The sequence below is a fragment of the Coregonus clupeaformis genome, chromosome 19 (assembly GCF_020615455.1).
Source record: "Coregonus clupeaformis isolate EN_2021a chromosome 19, ASM2061545v1, whole genome shotgun sequence".
Taxonomy (NCBI): Eukaryota; Metazoa; Chordata; class Actinopteri; order Salmoniformes; family Salmonidae; genus Coregonus; species Coregonus clupeaformis.
In genome coordinates, this window is record NC_059210.1 from 29,838,474 (window position 1) to 29,858,108 (window position 19,635).

The window sequence follows — 19,635 nt, forward strand, 5'->3', positions numbered from 1 at the left end:
ATCAGAGAATACCTTGCCAGTCAAAGTGCTCAATTTAAACATTCACACTGATCAGTTTTGTGGAACTGCCTCCTTGCAGGAGTATATGACACTATGGGAGAAATTTTGTTTTTAAATGAGCCATTGTTCATTGTTCAATGTTACCTGAGGCAAGCCACACTCCATGCATTTTGACAATTGTGTGCTTGTGCTTGTGTGTGTGAGTGTGCAGGCACCAGTGCGTGGAATGAAAATGTTCCTTGCTCACAGCCTATCTGCGACTGCCATATGTTAGACAGTATGCTGAGGCAGCTGCACATGGAGATGGCTGTCTGTTGTTAGCATGGCCAGTCAGGAATAATGACTGCTCTCCTGCATATGACAGAGAGTATGCTCAAACAGCTTGGACAGCCATTCAGCCATTCAGCCCCAACTGACCAAATGTGCCTGCTATGTGCATGCTTCAAAGGTCTCTATGGTTATGGCTGGTAGTTCCAAAATGCCGCAGCTCCTCTAAGCTCTGTGCTTCTGTGGTAAGCTCATCCACACAGGGGGAAGTATCATCCTCTAATTGGCTTGGCACCTTGAGAGGTGATGATTTTAAAGAGCAGAAAGCCCTTTTCCACCACTAATTGGTTGTGTTGCATCACATGGAGGGGAGAAGAATGGAATAATTAATATTATTTGCCTACCTGTTCATTTCTGCCTCACTGAGGCCTCCTATCACAGGGCTTCTCAGTGTGTTTCATTCTATTGTCATTGTCGTCCCTGCTGGGCCTTCACAGCACACACTAATATCCAGGGTGACTTACAAAGGCAAAGCTAATCACAAGAGCCAAGTGCGCTAGGATAGAATGTGTTATTTCTTTCTACACAGAGCTGAGGCACTAGGTATATATTTCAACGTCAAACCTTGAATAGTCATGATTTTTCCTGATTAACAAATTGTATTCCCTATTTATCAGACCTGGTTGGAACTCTTTATTTGCATCACATATTCATAGACTCTGGAGCAAAAGATCTGTACCATAAAATGTGTTGAATGCTGGGAGTGTGTTGGCATCAGGTGTTGTATGCTCTGTTCTATCAGGGGTGGTGGAGGTGAGGAAAGAGACGCTGGAGGCACAAATCAACCGACTGGCTGAGCTGATTGGACGCCTTGAGAACAAGGTAAGATCCACCACCCTGCTCAAAAAAATGACACTGAACAAAAATACAAACGCAACATGTAAAGTGTTGGTCCCATGTTTCATGAGCTGAAATAAAAGATCCCAGAAATGTTCCATTTGCACAAAAAGCTTATTTCTCTCAAATGTTATGCCCAAATGTGTTTACATCCCTGTTAGTGAGCATTTCTCCTTTGCCAAGATAATCCATCCACCTGACAGGTGTGGCATATCAAGAAGCTGATTAAACAGCATGATCATTACACAGGTTCATCTTGTGCTGGGGACAATAAAAGGCCACTCTAAAATGTGCAGTTTTGTCACACAACACAATGCCACCAATGTCTCAAGTTTTGAGGGAGTATGCAATTGGCATGCTGACTGCAGGAATGTCCACCAGAGCTGTTGCCAGAGAATTGAATGTTAATTTCTCTACCATTCGTCGTTTGAGAGAATTTGGCAGTACGTCCAACAGGCCTCACAACCACAGACCATGTGTAACCACGCCAGCCCAGGACCTCCACCTCCACATCGCTTCTTCACCTGCGGGATCGTCTGAGACCAGCTACCTGGACAGCTGATGAAACTGGGTCTGCACAAACTGTCAGAAACCATCTCAGGGAAGCTCATCTGCGTGCTCGTCATCCGCACCAGGGTCTTGACCTGACTGCGGATTGGCATCGTAACCGACTTCAGTGGGCAAATGCTCACCTTCGATGGCCACTGGCACGCTGGAGAAGTGTGCACTTCACGGATGAATCCTGGTTTCAACTGTATCGGGCAGATGGCAGACAGTGTGTATGGTGTCGTGTGGGCGAGCGGTTTGCTGATGTCAACGTTGTGAACAGAGTGCCCCATGGTGGCGGTGGGGTTATGGTATGGGCAGGCATAAGCTACGGACAATGAACACAATTGCATTTTATCGATGGCAATTTGAATGCATAGAGATACTGTGACGAGATCCTGAGGCCCATTGTCATGCCATTCATCTGCCGCCATCACCTCATGTTTCAGCATGATAATGCACGGCCCCGTACCGCAAGGATCTGTACACAATTCCTGGAAGCTGAAAGTGTCCCAGTTCTTCTATGGCCTGCATACTCACCAGATATGTCACCCATTGAGCATGTTTGGGATGCTCTGCATCGACGTGTACAACAGCGTGTTCCAGTTCCCGCCAATATCCAGCAATTTCGCATAGCCATCGAAGAAGAGTGGGGCAACATTCCACAGGCCACAATCAACAGCCTGATCAATTCTATGCGAAGGAGATGTGTTGCGCTGCAGGAGGCAAATGGTGGTCACACCAGATACTGACTGGTTTTCTGATCCATGCCCCTAACTAATGAATGTATTTCAATTGACTGTTTTCCTCATATGAACTGTAACTCAGTAAAGAATTTGAAATTGTTGCATGTTGTATAATCTTGGAAATTGCAGTTTGTATTTTCTTCTTCGCCATGATCAGCTCAGAAATGGATGAATACAAACTTGAAATCACTGATTATCATGACAATTTAGCCCACTGATTGAAACTCCTGGACAGCAGTCGTGAGTAGCTTAATTTCATTCCACAGGCTATTGTCCATTTTACTTTGGCCTGTCCTGTTTATAGGGTTTGGTGTGTTTGTTAACATGTTAATTCATATTCACATCGAAGCCCATTTTTATTTGATAGGATGCCATTTAGGCTATTTAATCAGAAACACTCATGATGTAAAAAGTGTCTGTCTCATGACATTATCATACATTTGGTCACCCTGTAGGCTACAGAAAAGGCCACAGAGGCTTTATAGTATTTCTACTGTATAGGCTGCTACATGATTTGTGTTAGATGACTTTGACAGAGAGTTGGTGAAGCGTTGGTGGAGTGCCGCAGCGCTGCATCTCTCCAACAGTACCATGGAGAGGTGCACTGGGCATGGACAAGATCAATATTTTGCACCCCTGCCTTTGGCAAAGTGGGCACTGCTTATCATGGGGCAGCATCAGCACTCACCTTAATAGCCCATACAGTGAGGGAAAAAAGTATTTGATCACCTGCTGATTTTGTACATTTGCCCACTGACAAAGACATGATCAGTCTATAATTTTAATGGTAGGTTTATTTGAACAGTGAGAGACAGAATAACAACAACAAAATCCAGAAAAACGCATGTCAAAAATGTTATAAATTGATTTGCATTTTAATGAGGGAAATAAGTATTTGACCCCTCTGCAAAACATGACTTAGTACTTGGTGGCAAAACCCTTGTTGGCAATCACAGAGGTCAGACGTTTCTTGTAGTTGGCCACCAGGTTTGCACACATCTCAGGAGGGATTTTGTCCCACTCCTCTTTGCAGATCTTCTCCAAGTCATTAAGGTTTCGAGGCTGACGTTTGGCAACTCGAACCTTCAGCTCCCTCCACAGACTTTCTATGGGATTAAGGTCTGGAGACTGACTAGGCCACTCCAGGACCTTAATGTGCTTATTCTTGAGCCACTCCTTTGTTGCTTTGGCCATGTGTTTTGGGTCATTGTCATGCTGGAATACCCATCCACGACCCATTTTCAATGCCCTGGCTGAGGGAAGGAGGTTCTCACCCAAGATTTGACGGTACATGGCCCCGTCCATCGTCCCTTTGATGCAGTGAAGTTGTCCTGTCCCCTTAGCAGAAAAACACCCCCAAAGCATAATGTTTCCACCTCCATGTTTGACGGTAGGGATGGTGTTCTTGGGGTCATAGGCAGCATTCCTCCTCCTCCAAACACGGCGAGTTTTTTTGATGCCAAAGAGCTCGATTTTGGTCTCATCTGACCACAACACTTTCACCCAGTTCTCCTCTGAATCATTCAGATGTTCATTGGCAAACTTCAGACGGCCCTGTATATGTGCTTTCTTGAGCAGGGGGACCTTGCGGGCACTGCAGCATTTCAGTCCTTCACAGCGTAGTGTGTTACCAATTGTTTTCTTGGTGACTATGGTCCCAGCTGCCTTGAGATCATTGACAAGATCCTCCCGTGTAGTTCTGGGCTGATTCCTCACCGTTCTCATGATCATTGCAACTCCACGAGGTGAGATCTTCCATGGAGCCCCAGGCTGAGGGAGATTGACAGTTCTTTTGTTTCTTCCATTTGCGAATATTCGCACCAACTGTTGTCACCTTCTCACCAAGCTACTTGGCGATGGTCTTGTAGCCCATTCCAGCCTTGTGTAGGTCTACAATCTTGTCCCTGACATCCTAGGAGAGCTCTTTGGTCTTGGCCATGGTGGAGAGTTTGGATTCTGATTGATTGATTTCTTCTGTGGACAGGTGTCTTTTATACAGGTAACAAACTGAGATTAGGAGCACTCCCTTTAAGAGTGTGCTCCTAATCTCAGCTTGTTACCTGTATAAAAGACACATGGGATCCAGAAATCTTTCTGATTGAGAGGGGGTCAAATACTTATTTCCCTCATTAAAATGCAAATCAATTTATTCAATTTTTGACATGCGTTTTTCTGATTTTTGTTGTTGTTATTCTGTCTCTCACTGTTCAAATAAACCTACCATTAAAATTATAGACTGATAATTTCTTTGTCAGTGGGCAAACATACAAAATCAGCAGGGGATCAAATACTTTTTTCCCTCACTGTATGCCACTGGGTGAATTATGTTTCAATTGTTTTGGGGCAGAATTATGTGTGGTGTTATGTGTTGTTGGAGGTGCGTCTTGGTCAGTTTAGCTTGGGAAATGCCACCCTCGTCAATCTGCCGCCCTAGGAGGGTGCCTAATCATGCCTAATGGGCGGGCCGGCCCCTCTATCTCTAGTACATCCTATGGTGCCTCTTTAGTGCATCTCCAACAACACATCCAATCTGTGCTGCACCTCACAGGCAGGGCTCTAAATTGTAAAAATGTATTTGCAGCACTGGTGCTCCCTACTTTCTTTTACTTTTTAACCCTTTTTCGTGACACACTGCTCGCTTAACCCGGAAGCCAGCTGCACCAATGTGTCGGAGGAAACACCGTACAACTGGCGACCGTGTCAGCGTGCATGCGCCCGCCACAAGGAGTCGCTAGAGCGCGATGGGACAAGGACATCCCAGCCGGCCAAACCCTCCCTTAACCCGGACGACGCTGGGCCAATTGTACGCGGCCAGCTGCGATACAGCCCGGGATTGAACCCGGGTCTGTAGTGACGCCTCAAGCACTGCGATGCAGTGCCTTAGACCGCTGCGACACTCGGGAGGCCCGGTGTTCCCTACTTTAAAAAACTAGGAGCACAACATAACATTTTGTAGTACCAGAAAATACGATTTGTTACATGTTCAATTTTGGTCCTTACTGAACACTTCTCGTTTTTGTTTCTACTTGGTATTTTTGCACTCACTTGGTTTCCCAGGTTCCAGTTTTTTGGCCCTCCAGGCCTGACATTGAACAGCCCAGGCCTATATGAATTCTAGCTACTTCTGAAGCACATGTTGTGCCTTAGAAACTAATTTGTAACCCTGTAAATACATTTTGTTTATTATAAAAATAAATAAAATCTTAATACAAATACCTGTCATTGAAATTAAAAATACATTTGTGGAATGTTAGGTTTCTACATTATGTAAAAGCACAAATTTGAGATGCATTACATTGAAAATTGTACAGCCTTTTTAAAAGTGTCAACTTTGTGACTACAACATGCAAGAGATCAGTCATTCATTAATTCATTGCTATGATCATTGATCTCCTGAAGAAGCTATCCCTTTTCCTTTCTTACTGTGCCCCCAAATGTTTGGATATACTACTGGTAAAGTTATCAGGTTGCTAGCTAGCTAGCTAATGGCGTAATTAACTTGACTGAACAAGATGAAATAAAATAAAAGGTTAAGGGCCACAAAGTCCAAATTGTCTATATCGTACAATACCTTGAAAATTCATAATTTAAAGTTAGATTAAGGCTTAAGGTTAGCAGTGTGGTTAAGGTTAAGGTTAGTGTTAGGTTTAAAATCAGATTTTAAGAAAATAAATTGTATTGGTTTTTGACTTTGTGGCTGTGGTAACTAGTGACGACCCTTTAAAACGGCCCTCGACATGGTTTATGAACGTAAAATGCGCCCCCCCAAAAAAAATCCGCGATAGGAAGATGGGGGGAAGGGGAGGGATGAGAGAAGAGCACGAGGGAGAGAGAAAGAAAGAGACAAAGGAAGCAATTATAGAGCCCTGACTTCCAAACTATTGCAATATGTCTTGCTATTTCTTTCACCCATCCCTCCCTCTCTCCCTAGCACTCTTCTACCCCCTCATGCCCTCTCCCCTTCTCCACGCTGTCTTCCCTCACTCATTCCCTCACTCTCTCTCTGTGTCTCTCTCTCTTTCATTCTCGCTCCTCTCTCTCTCACTCGCTCTCCTCTTTGTCTCTCTCCGTTGCCCATGTCTTGTATGCAGTGAGCATGGTAGACTAATGGAGTCTCCAGTTAATTCTGTTGTATCTGGCAGGCAGGCGAGTTCTTATTGCAGCAGCTAAGAATAGCTGAATAGGTTTATTCCACGCTTGATGAAGCGCCCCTGAGAGAACAAGGAAGGCGCTGTCAGATCCCAGTGAAGATTCCTAAAGGGAGGATTTCTGGGTCTTCCCAGGCAGACCTTCTGTGTCACAGGGCTAGGAACTATCCTGGAGCAGTCAACTGTACTGTACATCTATGGCGGGATGGATTTGGGGGGATCAGACAAATGTTCCCTCACAGAAAATATGTATTTGCAGCGGGCTGCGCTGTTTGCCGCAAGTGCTTATTATCCATGTTATAAGAGAGGGACTACAAATTAATGGGTGTGAAAAAATGTATTACAAAAGGGTTTCGAACAGAGTGAGAATTTTGTTTACTGGATGCCGTTATGACTAACATGCATTGCACAAATTGAGTTGTCTTCTGCCTCACGAGATCAAAGTAGTAGTCCCCTCAGCTATTTCCATGCTATCTCCGTCTGTGATTGTACTCATGAATGTACTTTTCTGGATTTCTCTTGCAAACCAGGCATATGCTTTAAATTGTTAGTCCTATACAATGTGACTTATTTGCACACACTGATCTAGTCATTGTATATTACCTGCAGGATGATTTTAACCAGAGGTGACCTCAAGCCCATCCCAGATGTGTGAAGGATCCTTGTCATCAGAGCTCTTGTTGTCTGTATAATGCTGTGGAATGCTGTAGAATGCTTGCCTGCTGGTTCAGGAAGCATCATTTCCTTTCCCCGTTGTGTCATTTTAAATGCCTCAATCACCGTGGCAACTGGAGCACCAGCATGCTTTCTTTTTTTCTCCAGCAGCCCTCATATTGCTACAGATGAAGGATCTTAATTTGATCACTATTTTGTTGCTGAGAATTTTCCTGCACAGCAGGAAATGCAAACTTGTAGTGTATTTTCAATAACCCAAAATATTGTGTTTTCATCTTTTTGAAGCTGGTGTACAAAACCGGAAGTAAAAGATGCAAAAAAGAAACTTAAGAACGAGAAGCATTGAAATAGCGCAAATAGAACAGATCTACTGCTTCTTAGACTTGCTTTCAATGAGAATGACAGATCTATAATGCACATTTCTATGTGAATTTGGTCAGGTCGCCCAAAAAGTTACATATTGCAGCTTCAATTATAATCCACATAATAATTCACATTTCCTGTTGCTGCAGGATTCTTTTTCTGCTGTAATTTAGCAAACTGGCTCAAATTAAGATCTTACATCTGTACAGTATCTGGTGCTGAATGAAAGAAAATCCAGGGTCTCAACCCACATTCAGACACATCTGCGTTAAGTCTGCTCGTCATTATGCACCAATATGCACTCAGTAAGACATTTGTGGGAAGGATACTGCTATACAATACAGTGTTTAACTCCACTCCCACCGGAAAGATGAGAGTAACTTCAGAAACACCACAGAATGTGAATTCTACATGAGTTTTCAATAGTTTCAGTCCATAACGTACTCATCACAGTTTGTCTCATGTAATGTATTGGCTCTGTCCTATGTGGCCTGCTGTAGACTAGGCTTCAGATGAATAGGCCACAGAATGCCTGCATTGCTAATGCCATTGGGCTCCCGAGTGGTGCAGCGGTCTAAGGCACTGCATCTCAGTGCTTGAGGCGTCACTACAGACCCCCTGGTTAGATTCCAGGCTGTATCACAACCGGCCATGATTGGGAATCCCATAGGGCGGCGCACAATTTGCCCAGCGTCGTCCGTGTTTGGCTGGTGTAGGCCGTCATTGTAAATAAGAATTTGTTCTTAACTGACTTGCCTTGTTCTCTGTGGTCCTCTGTAGCTCAGCTGGTAGAGCACGGCGCTTGTAACGCCAAGGTAGTGGGTTCGATCCCCGGGACCACCCATACACAAAAAAATTTATGCACGCATGACTGTAAGTCGCTTTGGATAAAAGCGTCTGCTAAATGGCTTATTATTATATTATTATTGTTAAATAAAGGTAAAATAAATAAATAAATTGTAACTTGACTCAGTTGATCCAGCCCACTTTCTCCTATCACTGCTTTGGATTGGATGTAAAGGAAAACTGAACCCAAAAACAATATTTTGGTTTTTGTTTCATTAGTCCATTGTTGATATAGTACCAAAATGTTTTGCATATCATCAAGTTTTCAAGATAAATAACTTTCAAAATACAGAAATACAGCCGGTAGGATGCTGTCTTTCTGTATTTTTTAAGTAATACATTTTGAAAATGTCAGGATCGTCAGGAATAGATGAGGACCAAGGCGCAGCGTTGCAGGCAAACATACTCTTTATTACGAGACACGATCAAAACAACAAACGATACGTGACAGTTCACGGTCTACCATAAACAGACTAGAAACAAAACACATGATCTACACACCCTGGCTCAACATAACAGTGTCCCCAGAGCCAGGGCGTGACAGTACCCCCCCTAAAGGCGCGGACTCCGACCGCGTCAACCAAATACCACAGGGGAGGGACCGGGTGGGCACTCCGCCTAGGCGGCGGATCCGGCTCCGGGCCTGATCCCCGCTCCCTCTCCAACCCCCCAAAGTACCCCTGGTCCGGTCTGGCCCCGCTGGCCGGAGCTGGACTGCACACTGATGGAGCGGATTGCTCTAGCTCCGGCGTAAAACATCTGACCAGTGCCGAACCAGGCACCAATGGAACAGGCACGGGCCGTGCCGGACTGACGACGCCCACCACTGGCCTGGTGTGGAGAACAGGCACGGGCCGTGCTGGACTGACAACGCACACCACTGGCTTGGTGTGAGGAGCAGGAGTGAGCCGAACCGGGCTGACGCAAACGCACCACTGACTTGGTGCGGGAGCAGGAACGGGCCGAGCCGGGCTGATGAGCGCACCACCGACTTGGTGCGGGGAGCAGGAACGGGCCGAGCCGGGCTGACGGGCGCACCACTGACTTGGTGCGGGGAGCAGGAACGGGCCGAGCCGGTTGACGAAGCGCACCACTGACTTGGTGCGGGGAGCAGGAACGGCCGAGCCGGGCTGACGAGCGCACCACTGACTTGGTGCGGGGAGCAGGAACGGGCCGAGCCGGGCTGGGACGAGCGCACCACTGACTTGGTGCGGGGAGCAGGAACGGGCCGAGCCGGGCTGGACGAGCGCACCACTGACTTGGTGCGGGAGCAGGAACAGACCGGACCGTACTGGGGACACACACCACTGGCCCTACACCGGGATCTGGAACGGGCCGGACCGGACTGGTAACACACCCCAGTACCTCTCGCCGTGCCTCTACACCTTCCATCCCCTCTTCGACCAGTGGCCCCCGTAACCTGGCGGCCTCCTCTGCCAACCCGCTGGACCGCTCTATCGCGGCCTCCTGCTGCCCCGACGTCGTGAGCCCCCCCCTAAAAAATTTCTATAGTTCTCGCCCAACTCTCGCTCTTCTGCCTCCAACTCCCGCTATTCAGCTCCTCAATTGGCTTGACCCAGTCGAAGCTCTTCCTCCATTGTTCCCAAGTCCACTCTCTCTGCTCTTCACTCGGCTTGACCCAGTCGAGGCTGCCACGGAGATCTGCTAGGGATCTCCCTGGCGATGGCTCCTCGACTCGCTGCTTGGTCCAGTTGTGGTGGGATTTTCTGTCAGGATCGTCAGGAATAGATGAGGACCAAGGCGCAGCGTTGCAGGCAAACATACTCTTTATTACGAGACACGATCAAAACAACAAACGATACGTGACAGTTCACGGTCTACCATAAACAGACTAGAAACAAAACACATGATCTACACACCCTGGCTCAACATAACAGTGTCCCCAGAGCCAGGGCGTGACAGAAAACTTCATTACTGACATTCAAAATATTTTGGGACTATGTCATCAATGGACTAATGAAACAAATACCAAAATATCGTTTTTGGGTATAATTTTCCTTTTATGATGTGATGGGAAATATAGCTCTGTAATACAGTGATGGGTTTTTCTGGGCTTTACATTTTCTTGCGGTCGGAGATGCGCATCTCTGATTAAGATCTCTGTGATTCGATATTAAATATGATCTAAGGCCCTTCCACATTATACTATGTGATAGCCACCCTCTCTGTAGTGTAACATTTTCCTCTACATATCTGTGAGTATATTAGCTAGCTAAACGATATAGCGTGTCACAGTATTCAAGCCAGATTTCTGCTCAAATACAAAGCAAGCCTTTCCTTCATTACATAAAAAATATGTTCTAGAAACAAATAGGAGGATAGTTTGACAGTTTGAAGGGAACTCCATTGTTAACTGTAATAAAGCAGCAATAAAATAATAATTCATGACCACCTTAGTTACTGCAGTTTTTATTAACTTCTCAACTAGAAGCTAACTACTGGAACTACACACTACTTTTTTTGCAAAAATAAAATATAGATGAAGTAGGCAAGAATTTCCTTTATTTTTCAGCATCAGACCTGCCTAATTCTGTCTTGAAACACTTTTTGTGTACCTAATTCTCACTTTTTGTGTTTAATAGGCTAAATTACACATTGTGTTAACATCTGACTCCAGAGTGATTTGTTCTTGCAATTTGTAGTCTATGACATTTCAGATTTAGATATGATAATTTTTCACTAAGTAGTTTGGATACAGTGAACTACTTTTTCAAAGTAACTTTAGATAAGTAAACTGTTTTTTTATTAAGGGTAGCTGTAGTGTAGCTTAACTTATTTCAGTGTAAATTGATTGGTAGCTTGGTAAACTATATATTCAGAGTCTTGAGTCTGATTAAAAGAAACATGCATTATTTCTGTACAGTTGCAAATAAGACATGGGAGGTGGAATAAACCTGCCCACCTGGGTGTGTGCAGTGCAGAGTAGGGTTCCTCTGTTCCACTGTTCCAGTGCAGTTTAGGGTTAACACTAATCCACTTGTGGTTCTTGTGTTTTGGTTCTTGTTGCAGACAGTTTGGTTTGACCTGCATCAGAGGCTAACAGACACTGATGGCACAGCCAGCGCAGTAAGTAGCATCATTATGCCTGAGAGCCTGGTAGGGGGGCACGGTATGGCTGTGGCACTGTGGGGGACTTGCTGCTCCAACTCTCACTACCCCTCACGACCCCCTGTAGACACATCTCCATTCTGAAGCTCTCAGCTTGCACAGAGAATCATTGGCATCTCATATCCACCTCCTCTCTCAAGCTGAAAACAGCCAAGAAGATTACTTCCAATTTATTTTCAATTTTAATCGTGTCTAAAAGTTGCTTTTCGTCTCCCTGCATGAAAAGCATGAGTGCATGTTATTTCTTTTTTTCCTATCAAAGTGGTCAGACTCAGTGCTTGAGTTCAAAATATGTATTTTAAGTGCCTCCCATGGGTGGTTATTTGACCCTGAAACCTCAGGGAAAGCATACATTCTGTTCATATTGTTGTTATGGCCTCTTGCTTCGATATGAACAATTGATAAACAATTTGAACAATTTCGGCTAAGTTCTTTATCTTTAAATCTGAAACATGCTTAACCAAAAACAAAAATTACTAATATTTTTTATTTATTTATTTTTTATTTCACCTTTATTTAACCAGGTAAGCCAGTTGAGAACAAGTTCTCATTTACAACTGCGACCTGGCCAAGATAAAGCAAAGCAGTGCGATAAAAACAACAACACAGAGTTACATATGGGGTAAAAAAAACATAAGGTCATAAAATACAACAGAAAATATATATACAGTGTGTGCAAATGTAGCAAGTTATGGAGGTAAGGCAATAAATAGGCTATAGTGCAAAATAATTACAATTAGTATTAACACTGGAATGCTAGATGTGCAAGAGATTATGTGCAAATAGAGATACTGGGGGTGCAAAAGAGCAAAATAAATAACAATATAGGGATGAGGTAGTTGGGTGGGCTAATTTCAGATGGGCTGTGTACATGTGCAGTGATCGGTAAGGTGCTCTGACAACTGATGCTTAAAGTTAGTGAGGGAGATAAGAGTCTCCAGCTTCAGAGATTTTTGCAATTCGTTCCAGTCATTGGCAGCAGAGAACTGGAAGGAATGGCGGCCAAAGGAGGTGTTGGCTTTGGGAATGACCAGTGAGATATACCTGCTGGAGCGCAGACTACGGGTGGGTGCTGCTATGGTGACCAATGAGCTAAGATAAGGCGGGGATTTGCCTAGCAGTGATTTATAGATGGCCTGGAGCCAGTGGGTTTGACGACGAACATGTAGTGAGGACCAGCCAACAAGAGCGTACAGGTCACAGTGGTGGGTAGTGTATGGGGCTTTGGAGCCAAAACGGATGGCACTGTGATAGACTACATCCAATTTGCTGAGTAGAGTGTTGGAGGCTATTTTGTAAATGACATCGCCGAAGTCAAGGATCGGTAGGATAGTCAGTTTTACAAGGGCATGTTTGGCAGCATGAGTGAAGGAGGCTTTGTTGCGAAATAGGAAGCAGATTCTAGATTTAACTTTGGATTGGAGATTCTTAATGTGAGTCTGGAAGGAGAGTTTACATTCTAACCAGACACCTAGGTATTTAAAGTTGTCCACATACTCTAGGTCAGACCCGTCGAGAGTGGTGATTCTAGTCGGGTGGGCGGGTGCCAGCAGCGTTCGATTGAAGAGCATGCATTTAGTTTTACTAGTGTTTAAGAGCAGTTGGAGGCTACTGAATGAGTGTTGTATGGCATTGAAGCTCGTTTGGAGGTTTGTTAACACAGTGTCCAATGAAGGGCCAGATGTATACAAAATGGTGTCGTCTGCGTAGAGGTGGATCTGAGAGTCACCAGCAGCAAGAGCGACATCATTGATATACACGGAGAAAAGAGTCGGCCCAAGAATTGAACCCTGTGGCACCCCCATAGAGACTGCCATAGGTCCAGACAACAGGCCCTCCGATTTCACACATTGAACTCTATCTGAGAAGTAGTTGGTGAACCAGGCGAGGCAGTCATTTGAGAAACCAAGGCTATTTAGTCTGCCAATAAGAATGCGGTGGTTGACAGAGTCGAAAGCCTTGGCCAGGTCGATGAAGACGGCTGCACAGTACTGTCTATTATCAATCGCGGTTATAATATCGTTTAGGACCTTGAGCGTGGCTGAAGTGCACCCATGACCAGCTCGGAAACCGGATTGCATAGCGGAGAAGGTACGGTGGGATTCGAAATGGTTGGTGATCTGTTTGTTAACTTGGCTTTCAAATACTTTCGAAAGGCAGGGCAGGATGGATATAGGTCTGTAACAGTTTGGATCTAGGAGTGTCACCCCCTTTGAAGAGGGGGATGACCACGGCAGCTTTCCAATCTCTGGGGATCTCAGACGTTACGAAAGAGAGGTTGAACAGGCTAGTAATAGGGGGTTGCGACAATTTCTGCGGCTAGTTTTAGAAAGAAAGGGTCCAGATTGTCTAGCCCAGCTGATTTGTAGGGGTCCAGATTTTGCAGCTCTTTCAGAACATCAGCTGTCTGAATTTGTGTGAAGGAGAAGCGGGGGGGGCATGGGCAAGTTGCAGCGGAGGGTGCAGAGTTGGTGGCCGGGGTAGAGGTAGCCAGGTGGAAAGCATGGCCAGCCGTAGCAAAATGCTTGTTGAAATTCTCGATTATTGTAGATTTATCGGTGGTGATAGTGTTTCCTAGCCTCAGTGCAGTGGGCAGCTGGGAGGAAGTGCTCTTATTTTCCATGGACTTTACAGTGTCCCAAAACGTTTTGGAGTTAGTGCTACAGGATGCAAATTTCTGTTTGAAAAAGTTAGCCTTTGCATTCCTGACTGCTTGTGTATATTGGTTCCTAACTTCCCTGAAAAGTTGCATATCGCGGGGGCTATTTGATGCTAATGCAGTACGCCACAGGATGTTTTTGTGCTGGTCAAGGGCAGTCAAGTCTGAGGAGAACCAGGGGCTATATCTGTTCTTAGTTCTGTATTTTTTGAATGGGGCATGTTTATTTAAGATTGAGAGGAAATTACTTTTAAAGAACAACCAGGCATCCTCTACTGACGGAATGAGATCTATATCCATCCAGGATACCTGGGCCAGGTCAATTAGGAAGGCCTGCTCGCTAAAGTGTTTTAGGGAGCGTTTGACAGTGATGAGGGGTGGTCGTTTGACCGCGGACCCGGTACGGACGCAGGCAATAAGGCAGTGATCGCTGAGATCCTGGTTGAAGACAGCGGAGGTGTATTTAGAGGGTAAGTTAGTCAGGATGATATCTATGAGGGTACCCATGTTTACGGATTTAGGGTTGTACCTGGTAGGTTCGTTGATAATTTGTGTGAGATTGAGGGCATCTAGTTTGGATTGTAGGATGGCCGGGGTGTTAAGCATATCCCAATTTAGGTCACCAAGCAGTACGAACTCTGAGGATAAATGGGGGCAATCAATTCACATATGGTATCCAGGGCACAGCTGGGGGGCTGAGGGGGGTCTGTAGCAAGCGGCAACAGTGAGAGACTTATTTCTGGAAAGGTGGATTTTTAGAAGTAGAAGCTCAAACTGTTTGGGCACAGACCTGGATAGTATGATAGAGCTCTGCAGGCTATCTCTACAGTAGATTGCAACTCCACCCCCTTTGGCAGTTCTATCTAGACGTAAAATGTTATAGTTGGGGATGGAAATTTCAGAATTTTTGGTGGCCTTCCTAAGCCAGGATTCAGACACTGCTAGAACATCAGGGTTGGCGGAGTGTGCTAACGCAGTGAATAACTCAAACTTAGGAAGTAGACTTCTGATATTTACGTGCAAGAAACCAAGACTTTTGCGATTACAGAAGTCAGCAAATGATAGCGCCTGGGGAGTAGGAGTGATACTGAGGGCTGCAGGGCCTGGGTTAGCCTCTACATCACCAGAGGAACAGAGGAGGACTAGAATAAGGATACGGCTAAAGGCTTTAAGAACTGGTCTTCTAGTGCTTTGGGTACATAGAATAAAGGGGGCAGATTTCCGGGCGTTGTAGAAAAGATTCAGGGCATTATGTACAGACAAGGATATGGAAGGATATGAGTAAAGTGGAGGTAAACCTAAGCGTTGGGTAACAATGAAAGAGATAGCATCACTGGAGGCACCAATTGAGTCGGTCTCCGCATGTATGGTGGGTGGGACAAAGGAGCTATCTAAGGCAGGTTTAGCTGGGCTGGGGGATCTACAGTGAAATAGTACAATTAGAAATAACCGAAACAACAATAAGCTAACCATATTGACAAGGGAGAGATGCATAAAGCAATCAAGGTGTAATTTGAGAGAGCTAAGACAACAGCTGGTAATGACGACACAGTTTGGGCTGAGGCTAAACATAAACAGGATGCAGTACCGTAAAAAGGAACAGTCCAGCAGACATCAGCTGTATAGCTGAGTTATAAGGTCCGGTGAACAGCAATAGGATAGTTCGGAGGTAGTTCGGGGGCTGCTAAAGCACTAGCGAGCAAGAGGGCACGGCTAGCGTGTGCTAGCAGGCTGGGGCTAGCAGATGGAATCTTCGTGGTCAACGTCGTAACGGGAAGCCTTTTGTAAAATCTACCTCATCAGACGATTTCGTCGGCAGACCAGTCGTGTAGGATCGGCTGGGCTCCGTGTCAACACTAGGTGGTCCCGTCCGGTTGACAGAGAGGTAGATAGCTGGGAGATGGGAGATGGGCCTAGCTCAGGATGATTAGCCAGACCTCAACGTCCATTTTGTTGCAGCTAGCTGGTAGCGATGAATCCGGAGTTAAAGGTCCAGTGATTCAGTGATTCCGGCAGAAAAACTGATATGTTCTGGGTCGATAACGCGCTGTGCAGACAGTGCAGACTGGCCGAATAATAGTCCAGACTAGAGCTGGCTGGTAGGTGGTGCAGGCCACGGACAATGGTGAAAAACCGCTTAACGGTAGCTGATAGCAAGTAGCTAGTTAGCTGGCTACTCCCGTCCGGTAGACCTAGAGGTAGATAGCCGGGATATGAGCCTGGCTCTAGGCTAGCTCGAGGCTAACTGGTGCTTGCATCGGGGGCAGTGGTGATTAGCCAAACAGCAACATCCATTCGGTTGCGGCTAGCTAGTTGCGATCCGGTGATTAATGTCCAGTGATTAAATTATTCCGGCAGAAAATCCAATGTTCTGGGTGAAATAGCAACTGTGGCTAATAGCAAGTAGCTAGTTAGCTGGCTAGCTAGTTTCAACTGGCGATTCTAGATAAAAGGTAAGTCAATAATAGAATCCGTTCCACATTGAGTGAGGCGGGTTGCAGGAAAGTATATTTTGTAGAAGGATGAAAAGTCTGATAGGAAAATATGTACGAAAAATACAAAAAAAACAGGGTATTTACAGGCTATTTACAGACACACGACAAAAACAGGACTGCACTACTACGCCATCTACACAAACTGCTTTACAGTTTGTGTAGTCTGCAACAAGCATACTCTTCAAATGCCAAATGGTATTATGCTTTTATGACCCTTTCATGATTAATTTTTACTGAAGAGGCCAAAGTTTCTCCATCTGGTTCTTTAAATAATTTATATATCCCTCACTTAGTATGCCTGTAAGAATGGCGCCGAAGGAGATGGCTGCCGTTTTACGGGCTCCTAACCAATTGTGCTATTGTGTGTTACTTTTTGCGTTATTTGTAACTTATTTTGTACATAATGTTTCTGCCACCGTCTCTTATGACCGAAATAGCTTCTTTATATCAGGACAGCGATTACAGGATTTTTTTCAGACACCCGACAAGGCCCAAATCCGCGTCATTTGCATGAGAAAGAGATGGAGATATCGGGGAGATAGGTCGGGGTGCCTCTTAAGGATCCGACGGCGAGTGCGTAATCTGCCTCTGCCATCAGTCCTATTAACCAACATACAATCATGGGATAACAAAATAGACTAACTAAGATCACAGATATCCTACCAACTGTAATATCTTATGTTTCACTGAGTCGTGGCTGAACGACAATATGGATAACATACAGCTGGCGGGATATACGCTGCATCGGCAAGATAGAACAGCTGCCTCTCGTAAGACAAGGGGTGGCAGTCTGTGTATATTTGTAACAACAGCTGGTGCACGAAATCTAATATTAAGGAAGTCTCGCCTGAGGTAGAGTATCTCATGATAAGCTGTGGACCACACTATTTTCCAAGAGAGTTTTCATCTATATTTTTCATAGCTGTCTATTTACCACCACAAACCGATGCTGGCACTAAGACCACACTCGATGAGCTGTAGAAGGCCATATGCAAACAGGAAAACTCTCATCCAGAGGCGGCGCTCCTAGTGGCCGGGGACTTAAATGCGGGGAAACTTAAATCCTTTTTACCTAATTTCTACCAGCATGTTAAATCTGCAACCAGAGAAAAAAAATACTCTAGACCACCTTTACTCCACACACAGAGATGCGTACAAAGCTCTCCCTCACCCTCCATTTGGCAAATCTGACCATAACTCTATCCTCCTAATTCCTGCTTACAAGCAACAACTAAAGCAGGAAGAACCAGTGACTCGGTCAATAAAGAAGTGGTCAGATAACGCAGATGCTAAGCTACTGGACTGTTTTGCTAGCACAGACTGGAAAATGTTCTGGGATTCTTACGATGGCATTGAGGAGTACACCACATCAGTCACTGGCTTCATCAATAAGTGCATCGATGACGTTGTCCCCACAGTGACCGTACATACATACCCCAACTAGAAGCTGTGGATTACAGGCAACATCCGCACTAAGCTAAAGGGTAGAGCTGCCGCATTCAAGAAGCGGGACTCTAACCCGGACGCTTATAAGAAATCCCGCTAAGCCCTCCGACGAACCATCAAACAGGCAAAGCGTCAATACAGGACTAAGATTGAATCGTACTACACTGGCTCTGATGCTCGAAGGATTTGTCAGGGCTTGCAAACTATTACAGACTACAAAGGGAAGCACAGCCGCGAACTGCCCAGTGATAAGAGCCTACCAGATGAGCTAAATTACTTCTATGCTCGCTTCGAGGCATGCAACACTGAAGCATGCATGACAGCATCAGTTGTTCCGGACAACTTTGTGATCACGCTCTCCGTAGCCGATGTGAGTAAGACCTTTAAACAGGTCAGCATTCACAAGGCTACAGGGCCAGATGGATTACCAGGACGTGTACTCCGAGCATGCGCTGACCAACTGGCAAGTGTCTTCACTGACATTTTCAACCTGTCCCTGACTGAGTCTGTAATACCAACATGTTTCAAGCAGATTACCATAGTCCCTGTGCCCAAGAACACTAAGGCAAACTGGCTAAATGACTACCGACCCGTAGCACTCACGTCTGTAGCCATGAAGTGCATTATCCCAGAAACCCTAGACCCACTCAAATTTGCATACCGCCCCAACAGATCCACAGATGATGCAATCTCTATTGTACTCCACACTGCTCTTTCCCACCTGGACAAAAGGAACACCTACGTGAGAATGCTATTAATTGACTACAGCTCAGCGTTCAACACCATAGTGCCCTCAAAGCTCATCACTAAGCTAAGGACCCTGGGACTAAACACCTCCCTCTGCAACTGGATCCTGGACTTCCTGACGGACCGCCCTCAGGTGGTAAGGGTAGGTAACAACACATCTGTCATGCTGATCCTCAACACGGGGGCCCCTCAGGGGTGCGTGCTCAGTCCCCTCCTGTACTCCCTGTTCACCCATGACTGCATGGCCAGGCACGACTCCAACACCATCATTAAGTTTGGCGACGACACAACAGTGGTAGGCCTGATCACCAACAGCAATGAGACAGCCTATAGGGAGGAGGTCAGAGACCTGGCCGTGTGGTGCCATTATAACAACCTCTCCCTCAATGTGATCAAGACAAAGAAGATGATTGTGGACTACAAGAAAAAGAAGAGGACTGAGCACGCCCCCATTCTCATCGACAGGGCTGTAGTGGAGCAGGTTGAGAGCTTCAAGTTCCTTGGTGTCCACATCACCAACAAACTATCATGGTCCAAACACACCAAGACAGTCGTGAAGAGGGCACGACAAAGCATATTCCCCCTCAGCATACTGAAAAGACTTGGCATGGGTCCTCAGTTCCTCAAAAAGTTCTACAGCTGCACCATCGAGAGCAGCTCTTTTACGCTGC

At 45.5% G+C, this 19,635-nt stretch overlaps 1 protein-coding gene across 3 annotated transcripts in view; it reads left to right on the forward strand.

The window, feature by feature from the left end:
• The window catches only part of LOC121531879 (N-terminal EF-hand calcium-binding protein 2-like), a 130,573-nt gene that overhangs the window by 96,455 nt on the left and 14,483 nt on the right, over positions 1 to 19,635 (forward strand). For 2 of the 3 annotated variants that reach the window (XM_041837408.2, XM_041837409.2), the window contains exons 8-9: positions 1,070 to 1,149; positions 11,519 to 11,575. In XM_041837408.2, the coding sequence (XP_041693342.1) occupies positions 1,070 to 1,149; positions 11,519 to 11,575 (137 nt within the window). The remainder of the gene's footprint in view (positions 1 to 1,069; positions 1,150 to 11,518; positions 11,576 to 19,635) is intronic. The other variant, XM_041837410.2, reaches the window with a different exon arrangement.